Source organism: Chiloscyllium plagiosum, chromosome 31 (assembly GCF_004010195.1).
Source record: "Chiloscyllium plagiosum isolate BGI_BamShark_2017 chromosome 31, ASM401019v2, whole genome shotgun sequence".
Lineage (NCBI taxonomy): Eukaryota > Metazoa > Chordata > Chondrichthyes > Orectolobiformes > Hemiscylliidae > Chiloscyllium > Chiloscyllium plagiosum.
In genome coordinates this window covers 14,094,979-14,109,958 of record NC_057740.1, presented here as the reverse complement: position 1 = coordinate 14,109,958, position 14,980 = coordinate 14,094,979, and the positions used below count along the sequence as shown (strand labels likewise).

Sequence of the window (14,980 nt, the reverse complement as noted above, 5' to 3'; positions counted from 1 at the left end):
AATACTTTGCACACTCCTGATACAGAGGACCTGAATTTGGGTTGCCAACTCTGGTTGGATGCATTCCTGGAGGTTTCATCACATATCCTGGCCAGCTAGTCCCACCCACTTTCTCCCCATCTTCAGTATTGTTTTGATTAATGAAGGTAAGTGGTCAAGGGACATTCCAACAAGCCATTTTTAAATTTCAAAATCTGCAATTTTTTCACCCTGAGATTTTTTGGAAAGACCACAATCATTTTTTTAAAATTTATTTCTTGTGACTCCAGGCTAATTCTGGAGGATTTGTATCTTTAATCTGATCATCCAAATACTTCCTCACTTTCCCAGGTCCTGCCTGTAGCAATCCATACTTTCCAGGGAATGTTTCTGACACATTTCATTTAAACATAGATTGAACATCGATTACCTGAATATTCTGGGCCCAGGACATACTTTTTCTCTTTATTCCATAAAGAACTTTAGGAAAATTTATTCTAAACATCGTGTTTAATAAAATGATTTTTTTGCAGGAGTATTACATCAGATACTGACACAAAACATCCAAAACACAAGGAAGAGCTTACAACAAGTTCATCTGATGAGCAAATGTAAAGTTTATATTTTCATAGCATACTTTCACATGTTCAGGATGTTCCAGAGCACCTTCCATTCAGTGAATGTATCAAAGAATATGATGGAGTTAACACATAGATTAGACATGATTATTTGATTGGTGGCACAGTGGTAAGAAATTGAATGACTTACTCCTGCATCTATATTCCTAATGAAGACAGTGCTTTACTCAATGGATCTAGGCTAACTCGAATGATTGATTCCAGAAGACAGCAAGAACATACTTGTAGATAACTGTGCTTTATCTGAGCTAGCAATGATTGTCACTGACACTGAATGCTCACATGGGCAAGTTTTCCATTTCCCAGAACCAACACTAGTCATTTTGTTGAAGACAAGTACTCAAACTTTTAAACAAAGTTTTAGCAGTATATCAGAAATAGACGGAACAAATTCAATTGACACATTCTTAATGCAGCAATGTTCAATTAAACTGGACTCTGGCTGATTGGTGACTTGGCAGTATTGTTATGTAATTTTCTGTAATATCATTGACCGATATTCTAGAATTATCTTTGCAAGAGATTCAAATAAAATTTATTCACACAAGTTAAATATAGATCCAAATGAGACAGCACTGCACATTTTCAAGTAACTATTTAACAACAATGTCATTATCTTTTAAAAAACATGATCTGTAAAACAACAAGAAGTGAAAGACCACATTGATCATGTCTATATTCTCACTCTGTTGAAAACCAGATTCACCACATCATCTATTTATTTTCTTCCAGGATCTGAAAACTGTGGAAATCCTCATTTTCCTTGCACCATATATTCTACAAAGTTTAATAACCCAAGCTTGGGATTACCTAACCACTATTTCTTCTCTTTCCTTCTACTCTTTACAATCTTGGTGGTGTCCTGCACAGTGGGCCTTGCCCCTTCATCTAGGTTTCCCAATGATATATAAAAGAATTGCACATTACCTACAAGATTCAATAGATCTACAATGGGACAGTAATGGAAGACAACATTTTGCTATAGTGAAGTGATAATGGAAAAGCATAGAAAGCAGTGATGCCTTTATATTGTCCCCATAACACTAGAGTGTCACCTCAAAAGTCAAAAGATAAAATTTATCCTTTGGCTTATAACTAAGGCCAGTCCCAATCTGTAGTTTCCTTATATCCAGGTCACATTGGTAGCTTTTAAGATCCAGGCATTTTTATCATGACTGTTGACTCATGATAGGTGAAGTTATTTTGGAGCTGGAGGCTGCCATCACATTGTCACTTCAACCAACGTACTGTTTGTTAACAGTTTGTCTATAAAGCTGGTCAGATGGCTTGCCAGCTTTTGTCAATGGACTGGATGTGTTCCTTGGCTTTCATCCTTAAGGAGGCAATGCTGGAACTTCTCTGGTCTACATCTTCCAAAGGATATTTGTCCACAAATGTTGTTGAGCATTGGTAGGGTGGAGATCCCATTGACTGCATTGTCGGGACCATCGGTGGTGGAGAATTTAAGAATGAGTGGCCCGAGTAGTTGGTCTGTAAGCCTTGTGGTGCCGCCATGAAGCTGGGTATGCTGTGGATGGAGGTTGCACTAGAAATGGGAGATGTCAGCCAAGGATCCAGTGGAAGGGAATTGCTCAAGGGTCCAACAGTGGACGGCATCGGTGGCCTATTAAAGGATAACATTGGAGAATCGTGCAATTTCATTGTGCTAGCCTCTATCTTCTCTTGTCTCCTCCACTTTGCTCTTCTATTTTGAAACCATACCTGGTGATTTTTAAAAGAAAGACATTTTGAAGAAATGGCTTGTGCAGACTATATCACGTTTATGCAACTTAAATGCCCTTCCATGCATTACGTTTCCCACAGCCCCATTAATTTTTGGTACTCCTCCCCTAACTGTTCTGATTCATGATACATGGCCACGAGCTGCCCTCACAGGACTGCACCAAGAGCCAATTTACATAATGGCATCAAAACAGCTATCTTCAGTGTCCAGCATGCATTTCCTTCAGAGAGTTATTTATTAAAGGTAGAGACTGGTTTTCTGGATGCAATTAATGGAAAGCTACTAAGGTACACGCATGAACAAAGAGGTCAAGGGGTTGAAATACACAACTGAATGAAAAGGCAAGTGCTGCTAAGCAACACCACAAAGGAAGCCATCAGAATTTTAGGTTTTTTTATATCGGGACACACAGTACCAGTGTAAAGCAGTAATGATGAATTTGTACATAATACTAGTTAGATCATATTAAGAATAATATGTAGATTTCAGAGGCCCATTATAAAAAGAGCATTAAAAACATGAAGCATAGATTCATCAGGATAATATCAGGCATGGGTGTTGAGAAGAGACTTGCGATACTTTGAAGAATTTTCATATACCTTGTTGGAAACTTAGCAACGAGAGGTCAGCAATTTCAAATTGCTGCTCAGAAAATTAAGAATGTTCTTAGATAAAGTTAAGGGCTGGAACATAAAATACTTTGCAATGTCTCAAAAGGTCAAGAGTCATTGGAACTCATTGCCGCAGAGAGGTGTGGGGGGCAGAGTCCTTGTGTATTGTTAAAGCTGAGATAGATTCTTGATCAGTCAGGGAATCAAAGATACAAGGAAAGAACAGAAAAGTGGACATGATGAATGTCAGATTGGCTATGATTTATTGAATAGTAGAGCAGGCATGAGGGGCTGAATGGTATACTGCTGCTCCTATTTCTTGTGGTCTTATGGAAAAGCTTGAGGCAGAAATCATTGGATCTTTAATAGGAATATTGGGAAAATAGAGTAGGATATAAGATGCACTGGTAGTAATCCTCCCGAAATCCTTGGCCAGTTTGCTTAAAATCTACTCCAGGGAAAATGTTAGAGTCTATTATAAAGGAGGTAATAATAGACCTTTTAGAAATCCGTAATGTATTTAGTCAACATAATTAGCATAGCTTCATGAAGGGGAAATTACTCCTGACAAACATTTTACAGTTATTTTAAGGAGGCAATAAGTGGGGTAGATAAGGGGAGCCTGTTGATGTAAATTATTGGGATTTCAAAAAAGGCATTAAATAAGATACCGTACTTAACGCTACTCAATAAGTGCCCATGTTGTTGGAGGTAGTATGTTAGCATGGATTGGCTAATGAATAGAAGACAGAGATGGAATAAAGATGGATGGTGATCTGTAACTAATGGCATACCACGGAATCAGTACTGGAACTACAATTATTTACAATGTGCAGGAATGATTTGGATGATGGAAACAAATGCAGTATCACCAAGTTTGCGGATGACATAAAAATTGGTGGAAAGGCAAATAATAAGAATGATATAGAGGAATACAGACAGGTTAAGTGAATGAGCAAAACTTGGCAGATGGAATATAACGTGTGAAATTATGAAGTTATGCACTTTGGCAGGAAGAATAGAAGAGATGAATATTATTTAACTGGAGAAAGATTGCAGAAAGCCATAGCACAGAAGGATTTGAAGGTCCTTGGGTATGAATCACAAAAAAACCTAGCATCAAAGTTTAGTAATAGAGAAAGTAAATGGAATATTGGCCTTTATTTCAAAAGGATTGGAGTATAAAAATAGGGAGGCCTTGCTTAAGTTATACAAGGCACTCGTCATACCACAGTTACAATACTGTGGACAACTCTAGTTCCCTTATTGAAGGTAAGATATTCTAGCATTGCAGGCAGTCCAGGGAAGGTTCACTAGGTTAATCCTGGGTCTGGAGAGATTTTATTATGAGGAGAGGTTGATAGGTTGGGCTTGTACTCATAGGAGTTTAGGACAATGAGATAAGACCTGATCAAAACATATAAGATTCTTACACAGCTTGACAGGGTAGACATAGAGAGGTTGTTTCCCTTCATGTGAAACTAGAAGCAAAGGGTACGATTTTTTTTAGGGTGTAATCTCGATGTAAGGGAGGGAAAGAATTTCACCTCTGTGAGAGTTGTGAATCTGTGTAATTCGCTTTAGTAGCAGGCTGTGGCATCAAATATATTCAAAGCTAAGATAGACAGATTTTTAATCCAGAAGGGAATAAAGGGTTATGGGGGAAAAGCAGGAAAGTGAAGTTGAGGATTATCATATCAGCCATGATCTCATTGAATGGTGGAACTCACTCAATAGGATGGCTTGAATGGCCTAGTTTGGTCCCATATCAAATGGTCAATGTGGAGGATTTTGGCAGTGACATTCATTTTGGACACTACAGCAAAAGATCAGATCACACTCATTAGATAGAATGATCTTTGCTATTGTTTTAAACACCTATGGTTTTATGCTGATCCCAGAAGTACCGAGCCAATTCTAGCTCTCACCTAATATCCCAGCTGTGATTAACATGGCAGAGCCCAAAACCGGCAGCCTCTGCTGAGTTTAATGATCAAGATTCCACAGGTGGCCTCACCCACTGTGCCATGGGGGAATAGTACATTAGGACAATAGCGCAAAACAAACTGTCCAATCTGGATCTAAATTACTGAAAGCATGCACTTCAATAGAGTGAATATTTTATACTTGTAGCTCTGCCTAGCATATGGTCTCATGTAGGATAGTCTCACAGTGACACAACACAGATTTGTGTTAATGGATTTGATTTCAATTTCAAATCGTATAATGAAAATTTACAGTGCAATTTGAAAATGGGGTAAGCATTGAGCAACAGCGGCTCAGCACATTTTTGGGACCACTGTCTGGGCACCTGACATTGACAACAGCTATCTAAATCAGGAAGGTTGGTTCTCCCTAACTCTGATGAACTGAAATGATCAAAATGATATGAACTGTAAGGACAGACTAGAAAAACTTGGGTTGTTTTCTCTGGAGCGGTGGAGGTTGAGGGAAGGTTTGATAGAAGTCTATAAAATTACAAGATGCATAGATAGGTTTGATGGTCAGAATCTTTTTCTCAGAGTTGAAATTTCTAAAACTCGGGGGCATACACTTAAGGTGAGAGGGGGAAAGTTCAAACGAGATGTGAGGGGCATGTTTTTTACACAGAGTGGTAAGAATGTGGAGCACGATATCAGGAGTGGTGGTGGAGGCAGATACGTTAGAGGCATTTAAGGGACTTTTAAATAAGCACACAAATATGCAAGGAATAGACTGATATGGACCAAGGGCAGGCAGAAGGGATTAGTTTAATTTGGCATCATATTTGTCACAACATTGTGGACTAACAGTGATGTACTGTTCTATGTTCTATGTTCTTACCAAAGATAATGGAATATCACTTTGCTCTATCCAGTCACCCAAAGATCTGTTTGTTCTTGTATAGTATGATCTGCCTGTACTGCATGCAAAACAAAACTTTTCACTGTATGGGAACAATAAATCAAATCAAATCCTTTCATTCAGTCCTGGCTTTGGTCAATATTATTAGGAGAGAGAAAGCAATTAGATTTGACTTCATATAGGGACAAAAAAAGCAGGGGCAAAGTATTCAGAGATCTTAAATCAGAATGTATATTCGTTGAAGTTAAACACAATAAATTATTTTTAAAGTGTAACTAGAATATTCAGGAGGAGTGAGAACGAAGTTCAAATCAAAGAAAGCTTCTGAATGCTTCCGATAATCATTAATTGACTGCTCCCAGGTACTAACCCCCTTCGCCCTTTCTCCTGTAGGTGTGGAAATCTGCTGGGGCCCACTTCTTCAATGGCTTGGGTGCACCCTCCAGAAGGTGGCCTTTGACAATGGGTTAGGCATAAGTGAGGACTGCACCTGCTGGAGGTCAGAGTCTAGATTAGAGTGGTGCTGGAAAGCACAGCAGGTCAGGCAGCATCGGAGGAACAGGATCTCCAGCATCTGGATTTTCCTGCTCTTGGGATGCTGCCTGGCCTGCTGTGCTTTTTCAGTACCACTCTAATCTTTGACAAAGGATTGTCAACCCCATTAACACAACCCTATTAACACAAACTCCATTAGCACAAACCCCATTAGCACAAGTCCAATTGATACAAACTCCTAAGGAGTGACACTGACTTTCCCTTTGGGACCGATGAGTCTATTGTGAATGTATGGCCAGCAGGCCAGATAGCTTATCACTGGCCCCAGTCCCTGAGGCAGATTGGCATCATGTTTTTTAACCCTCTATAGTGGACTCCAACCAGAATTTCTGCCGACATTTGGAATTTGAGGCAAAAAAGACATTTAAAGGGGCACACAAGCTGAGAGCTTGAAATAAAAGTCGCCAATTTCCACTGGTTGGATCCACTGATCTGCTTTTTACAAGAAGTGTCCAATGTTGAAAATTAAATTTCCAATTATTTTGGCCCTTCCCCGAAACCAATGAAGCATTCTTGGAGTTTAGTCGATGTGATACTGGAGAAGAACACAACACAAAGTGCACACAGCAAGATCCCACAAACAGCACAAATCATTTGGGAATGTATAGCCTGTCCATTCACCACCTGCACGCCCTGTGTCTCTCTATTTTCACTCACTGGAGTCGTTTTGTTTCCCGTTTTCTCCTTGTTTTTGTTTTGTTTTCTCTGAATTTGCCATTTCAGGCCCTCTGTTTTATTTTTCTGGTTCTGTTATCAGTGAGGGTAGTTTTCATACTCTTGAGCTTTCTTCTTATTTGTCTGCTTTCTGTTGTTCTCATCTTGTATTCCCCTTGCCTTCCCTTAGTTTTGTTCTCTCTGTTTCTTTTTATCACGGTTTATTTTCCACCCATACAGTTCAGTTTTCTCCCCTGCATCTACACTCAACTCTTTTATTTTCCTCTGTATCCCCAGTCATCTCTGTCTCTTTCACCATAATCTTTCTCAATTAGCTTCCTCCTTTCTCTATTTTGTCGGCCTCCACATCATTTCTCACTGGATTGTTACAGCTTTATACTTTTTCTTTCGGTGTCTTCTCTTTAATATTTCCAATCTCCGATTATTCTGCCCCTTTCTCTCCCTTTCCCGGCATATCCAAGCTCTTAATCTTCTGAAGCTACCTATCTGACCCTTCATCGCCCGCCACCCTATCTCCTTGTCTCTCAACTGCATGCTTTGTGTCTGTGTCTCTCACTGACCTGCACCCGGACCTCTGGCAGGTTGACTTTCATGGCTAGCTCCTCTCTGCTGTACACATCGGGATAGTGGGATTTTTCGAAGGCTCTCTCCAGTTCATGGAGCTGGTATGTAGTGAAGGTGGTGCGGTTCCGCCTGTGTTTCTTTTTAGGCGGCTCCTCGTCCATTTTCTGCTCGGCTTTCTCCTCGCTGTCCGTCAGTTCACCGAGATCTTCCCCACACTTGTTCAAGAACAACCCGGAATCTGAGGGAGCAGAAACGGAACACAGAAACTATCACCCAAAGTTAAGGGATAAAACCTTTCCCTACCAGAAGTTGTGATTTCACTAACTGCCATCAAATTCTCTCCCAATTCTGTTGCCAAGTTACAAAGAGTAGATATTTTAATATTTTAACACCACGCCACTCCATAAACATCCAATGTGTCATTAGAATTATATCATATGCAGGAGACCTGACTAAACTCTACGAGAATTTTCTTGACGAGATGTGATGGTTTCATTCCGTCTGTCTGAAGCAGCCGTTCTGGACTCGAAATATGAGCTCGTTTTTTTTCCCTCAGCACAGATATTACCAGACCTGCCGAATTCCTCCAGCACCTTCTGTTATAACTCAGATTTCCGCACTATACGTTGCTTTCGTAAACTACGCTTGGAGTACAGCTGCCATCCAGCATCCTGGCTTGCTCTGCCTGATTGGAACTGTTTAAGCATCAATTTCACTCTGGATGTACGGTCGCTATCAAAGGAGATTTGTTTTGAATGTTTAGTGGTTGGGGGGGGGGGGGGGGGAAGGACTTGAGCTGCACTTGTTTTAGGGAGTTGGTTTCGAGTAAAACAAAAACGCAGAGGAAACTCCATGAAGCCTTGAGTTCTCCTGCACTGGCCCATGGTGAGACTGCACCTGGATTGCCGCACACCAGTATTGGGCTCTTTCAGAAAGCATAGGGTTAGTCCATTGGGCTAAGTCCTGGGGTGAAAGAGATGTCTTTTGAGGAAATATTCGTTGGAGTTTCGAAGAATGCAAGGTGATTTTATTACAATACATAAAGGATTCTGAGCGAGCCCGAGGAGGATACTTTTACAGGTGAATCTGAATTAAGGAACACATTTAAAAAATTCTCTAATTGAGAGGGCCATTCTGTCCCTGGGGCGTGTTTGTATCAGGGGTTGGTGAGCATTAGTATCAGGAATTCTATAGCACAAAAAAAAGAGTGGAAGCCTGCTCACTCAGGGCTGAGTGAGGCAGATTTTGGGTTAAGGAGGGGGTCAAGGGTCAATTGGACACCAAAGTCAGAGCAACCACAGCCTTATTGAAATGATGGGCCGCTGCTATTCCCCGGAATCTCCGTCTGTCCAGCGGCCTGTTGCTAGCGCCCCCCCCCCGCCTTCCACCAGCCCAACCTCCCTCAGCAAGGACCGGGGCGGTTCTCCGCTCTCAGCCTGGCCTTCGTTGTGTGTGAGTTGGTTCTGTACACGGAGGCGAGCTGGGGTCTCAGCCGGTACCTTCAAAGCTCCCATCGACTCAAAATGCTAACAAAGCTGATACAACGAAACAAAGGAAAAACATTCGAGCAGGGAAAAGACAGCGAAACGAAAGAAATGAACAATATATTCCAAAGTGTCGGTTTCTGAAACACTCGGGACAGAAGAAGCGGAGGAATTATTTACAGCGAAAACCGAAGCAAAGTTTCAGAGATAAGCTTGGAGCTGGGAAAGACATTTGTTAATGGGGGGGGGGGGGGGGGGTTAAGGATTCATTGAGGACTGCAGATGCTGGAGATCAGAGTTGAAAGTATAGTGCTGGAAAAGCACAGCAGGTCAGGCAGCATCCGAGGGGCAGGAGAATCGACCCTTCATCAGGAATAAGAATTCATTAATCGATTCAGCAGGTCTGGCGGCTTCCATAAAAAGTTGTGTTCTGATTAAGGACTCGAAATGTTAACTGTTTCTCTCTCCACAGATGCTGCCAGACCTACTGAGTTTCTCCAGCATCCGCAGTTTTTTTGTTTTTCATGAATTGATTTACAACACACCGGCTCCGGGTAGATGGTTCAGTTTAACATTTGGAGATGCCGGTGTTGGACTGGGGTGTACAAAGTTAAAAAATCACACAACACCAGGTTATAGTCCAACAGGTTTAATTTGAAGCACTTGCTTTCGGAGCGACGCTCCTTCAGCCACTACCACCTGACGAAGGAGCGTCGCTCCGAAAGCAAGTGCTTCCAATTAAACCTGTTGGACTACAACCTGGTGTTGTGTGATTTTTTAACTTGGTTCAGTTTAAGATCTTTTAAAAACAATATATCTCCCTGCAAATGTAATCAGCAAAATTAAAAAGAAATTGAGCCCCAAAGGAAAGATCCTTGCTCGATCAGGAAACATTAGAAACCATTTAATTCACGAACCATCAGGACTTGGAAACAGAAAAGGGCAACGAGTCCGCATCCAAATCTCTGCGTTAGTTCGAGCTTCACTTTGACTTGGAACGAATAATGCCCCATTGAGATACTAACGGCAGAGAGAACACACGAACACAGCCATCCAAAGTCTGCACATTCCCAAGTGGAATTTCCTCAGGAGCGATGCTGAGGGGCCCCCATCCCATGGGAAAACGACAGTCCCTGCAAATCCGGGGGAGCGGGATTTTAATGACTCTGATTCCATCGGAATTAACGGGAGGCGCCGTGGATTAATACGGGAGATCATTCCTTCTCCATATTGCGGCTGCTCTTGAGGACAATTGGCAGGAATCTGGCAAAACTCGGCAGCTAATCTGTAAAACCAGCAACAATTCCACCCTCGCTCTCGAATGAATCTTTAACCCCGTTCATTTCAGGTAAATTGAAGATCACTTGTCCCAAAATAATTCAAACCTCTGCAACAAAATGTCAGATTTTCGATGTATTCCTAAAATAATTGCATTAATATTAATTATTATTTCATTAAAGTCAAGAATCTAATGGGTTACTCAATGCTATAATTAGTTGATATTACTGTACTTATTTTTCTCATATTGAGAAATGTCTCGCAGTCCATAGGGAGAACTTTTAACTAAATGACAGGGCTTTTGCCCGAAACATCAATTTTCCTGCTCCTCGGATGCTGCCTGAACTGCTGTGCTTTTCCAGCACCACTCTAATCTAGAGTCTTAACATATACAAAGAGGAAGGAGAACCGTATAATGACCGGATCAAGTCCAGTCACTTTTTTTTGGAAAGGGATGTCTATTTAAAGAATGTGTAGGAGGGCTGGTACCGCCTGTTTATTGCACTGACGGCCCCTCGAATTGTAACCTTTTTGCCAATGTACATCCCCCTAGAGTTGCAAAGGGCATTTGTACGATTGCAAACAATTTGAACGGCGATAACTGATTTGTTTTACACTCAAGTAAAATCCCAACGAGCTCGGAGTTTAAAGTTTGGAAAGTTGCACCTTTTGGGGATAGGGCTCTTACCGTCAAAGGTGTGAGGCGAGTCGGTGAGCCCGAGGCCAGGCATGTGACTGTAGCAGGATGTCTGTTGGCACTGGCCCTGCTCCTGGGAGCATTTGGGAGGAAGGGCCGCGGGGCTGAGCACGGATTGATCCTTCGCAAATCCCAGGATCACGTCGATGCTGTGAACTCGCGAACAGGCGCCTGGGCTCTTAACCATTTCCTGGAAGCTGCTGGGGGACAAACAGGTTTCGTCCACGCCGTTCATTTCAGCCTCGATCGACACATTGGGCTCCGGGACAACAACTCGCAGCTCAAAGCAACTTCTGCAAAGGCAAGTTCCCCTGCTCACAACTTTCAAAGGCGATTCCAATCGATTTTTTTTTTGTTAAAACAAACTCCAATGGCGAGTACAGACCTCCGACCTTGGAAAAGTTTAAAAACACACCGTTGGTTAAGCAGCAATTAATGCAACAATGGCTGTAATTAGATATCAAATATACATCTAAACCTGTTGTAAAAATGACCAACGAAATAAGGAGGAATGAGCTGCACAAACTGTGAATTTCAAGCTTCCTGCAAAGTACCTGGCATTCTTGTTTGATTTAAAAATAATATTAACAGACTGGGAAAGAACTTCTCAAAATTGGGAAATGGTTATCGTCCATTTTAAAAAGAACGCTCAATATATTTTGTTAAAAATTCTGCCGAACCTCAAGAAAACGCCCTGAGGGACTCGCCTGATCTGAGTCTCTCCCTGGCTCCCAGACCACTCCCCATAGCGTCCCGTCAATCTTTTAAGCTTCCCAGATGTCGAGGGGGAAAGGAATAAATCGCCGAGGATTAGCGGAGTTGATCATTAGCAGAGACATCCTCTTGACACTGATTGACAACGAAAGGGGGTTTATTCCCCCCCCCCACCCCCCAATGCAGTAATTGCTGTAAATTCCGAGAGAGAGAGAGAGAAGTGGTTCTCTCAGTGAGCTGTCACCTCCGGAGGAAAGATTCACTTTGTAAACTGGTGCTTTGGCTGTGAATCAAGCAGCTCGCACTTTCTCATTCGGATTTGCGGGACTCCCCGCAACATCTCACTGTCAGCCCTCTCCCACTAAATTACTGTGAAACAGCTGGAAGAAATATTTCAAATTACTATTGGAAAGAGCGGCACGGCCTGCTAATCTTTCGCCTCCTTGAATTTATTTACATCTTCATAGAATCCCTACAATGTGGAAGCAGGCCATTCGGCCCACACCGACTCTCTGAGCAGCATCCCATTCAGATCCACCACCGCCCACTTTCCCTCCCCCTCCCCCACACACTCTTCCGACCCTGTAACCCTGTATTTCCCACGGCTAACCTACTTAGCCTGCACATCCCTGGACATTATGGGCAATTTAGCATTGCCAACCCACCCGAACCTGCACATTTCGTGTTTGTAGAAAAGGCTTTTATTTTCCATCCAAAAAAACACTAAAGGGGGAATCCAGAACTAAGACTCTTTCAATCTGACATCGAAACAGAAAGTGGTGGTCCGAAAACAGAAAGGAAAGGTGATTTCATAGCCCCTGCTTTCAACTTTCAGAAATTCTCCTGAAACTGGTTTCACACAACGGGGATCTGCCTATCGTGTTTCCCCAATAATTCTGACGCTTATCTCAAAGAAAGACTGAGGATGCTGGGGACCTGAAACAAACACAGAAAGTGCCGGAGAAACTCAGCAGGTCTAACAGCATCTGTGGAAAAAGAGACAGTTAACGTTTCCAGACCAGTTAAACCTTCCCTACTCAGATGTCGAGTTTCTCCAGCTCTCTCTCTCTCTGTTGAATTCTGACAGTCCACAGTTACAAGGGCTAGGAGAGTGTCATTGAAATATTTTTACAATGTACAAAAGCAACTCCAAAACCAACTGGGGTCCTATCCCTTTTGGTTTCACATTTTTTCACTACTTGAGTAAATATTAAGTCTAGCAAGTGCAGATCTTTGGCCTTTCTCTACTGCCCTGAAGAAGGGTCGCTGGACCCGAAACTTTAACTCATGATTTCTCTCCAAAGATGTTGGCAGACCTGCTGAAATTTTCCAGCAATTTCTGTTGTTTCAGATTTCCAGCATCTGCAGTTCTTCCAGTTTTTATTTTAGCAACAAGACACGGCCAAGATTCAGCTCCCAAGAAATGTCCATTGAAATCACTTTTTCTTCATTCTTTTCCGTTCCAGACAATCATAAAAACAATGAAGCTTTATTTTTCGTTATTTCTATGTAATTCAACAAGAGAAACCAGATGAACTAATTATGCGGTTAATCGAAAGTTCTTACAGTGAAAAAAATCAAACGAGCGCCTTAGGGGTCTGGGGCATATATCAACGGATTTCATAAAAACAACCTCCCTCTCCTTACACACAGTGTAAATACCCCCTCTCCTTAGACAGCTACACACCGGATAAATAACCCCCTCCCCTCAGACACCGACACACCGGTAAATACCCCCTCCCCTTAGACAATCCCCACACACAGCGTAAATACCCCCTCCCCTTTGATATTCCCAACACACCGGGTAAATGCCCCCTCCCCTTAGACACCCACACACAGTGCAAAATGCCCCCTCTCACTTGACCCGGTCTGAAACGGGTGGTTTTTATCCTAAGTTTACAAAGTTTGTTCCCCAACTTTTTCCTGCGGATTGAACGCTGGTTAAGTCAGGAGAGGCTTTCCCGTTGAAAATTCGGTTAAGATTAAAATCAACGGATAATATTCCATCCTTCCGCGATGCCCCCCGCGCACAGCCTTATGACGGTGTCCACCCCCGGTCCGACCTGGCTTTAGGTTTAAACGGAACACCGGGCAAGTCTCCGCCTTGACAGTTTAAACGTAGGAAGGCGTTTGGAAATATTTTCGAAATTAGTTTCTGAACGAGCACCTTCAGAGCCACCCCTCATTCGCCAGCCCCTCTACTCCCAGCCAGGGGAAGTCTAGTGTGTAAAAAGGGTAACATCGCTACCTGCAAGTTGCTGCCCGAACCCCAGACCATTCTAACCTACCTTCACTCTCCCTGTGACTCCCTCTCGAACAGTACTGTGTGTCTGTGTATGTGTACCTGTAGCTTTCAGGCTGCAGCAGTTCAACTGGGCTCACTATCGCCTCCTCCAGGACAATCTGAGAAGGGCACACAGGCCCCACAAACAATTAAATAGGGAAAGTCAACAAACGTCCTTTCTTTAAAAATGCACGTGTGCCCTTCTGATCTCGATTGATAAATTCACCTTTCCCAAAGTAGGACAATTCCCTATCCTGGCCCGCATGAGTCCAACTGGCCTTTGGAGGTATATTTTTATATGGAATATTTTTAAAATTTAAGAATAAAAATGATAGATCACACTGTTCCTGAATTGCTGGCTCTGAATGAATATGCTTATCTGTTATTAAGTAAGGCTGCTGTCGTTAGGGGCCTTCCCGAAATCATAGTGATTTTATTGTGAGCACAAAGTCGCGCTTGCAATTAATTTGAAGCAGGAATGAATAAAACAGTATTTCAGTTCGGCACGCCGCTTTCTGATGTGATTGGCCCTGATTCCGGGGCTGGTAATGTGTGGGAAAGTAAGGGTTGGGTAAAGGAAGTTAAGTGATTGTGATGTTTTTGAAGATTATTGGAATATGATGAACCCAGTGTGTACGCATTGGCGTTTTCTCTTTTTATATAAACCAGGTCAGATGAACGGACGCGGTCTCTTTAAAACAATTGTCCCCGAGACAATGCGGGCTACCGGAGTCTAAATCCAGTCTCGTTCTAATCCCCCTCATTACCGCGCAGGGATAAAGGTCGGGCATGCTGTGAATCTGTCTCTCGTTATTTTCTATTCTGAGAGCCAGCTACAGGTTGCCCAATTTCAATCTCTCTCGCTCTGCAAATTCACATGACAATAATTTCAGCTTGTATAAATTGGTACAAA

The 14,980-nt window shown here is 42.3% G+C and overlaps 1 protein-coding gene across 3 annotated transcripts; it reads right to left on the bottom strand.

The window, feature by feature from the left end:
* Positions 1-470: 470 nt before the first annotated feature.
* Positions 471-14,141, bottom strand: rx1 (retinal homeobox gene 1). 3 transcript variants are annotated; one of them, XM_043721001.1, is made up of 4 exons: positions 14,072-14,141; positions 11,061-11,461; positions 7,607-7,848; positions 471-2,339 (listed from the first exon to the last, which is right to left on the bottom strand). In XM_043721001.1, exons 2-4 carry the CDS (start codon positions 11,302-11,304, stop codon positions 1,896-1,898), a joined length of 930 nt encoding a protein of 309 aa, XP_043576936.1. In that variant the 5' UTR covers positions 11,305-11,461; positions 14,072-14,141; the 3' UTR covers positions 471-1,895. The 3 variants fall into 3 exon arrangements, with proteins under 3 accessions (XP_043576936.1, XP_043576935.1, XP_043576937.1); XM_043721000.1 differs by lacking the exon at positions 14,072-14,141 and adding an exon at positions 11,750-11,970; XM_043721002.1 differs by lacking the exon at positions 14,072-14,141 and adding an exon at positions 11,624-11,638.
* Positions 14,142-14,980: the final 839 nt, after the last annotated feature.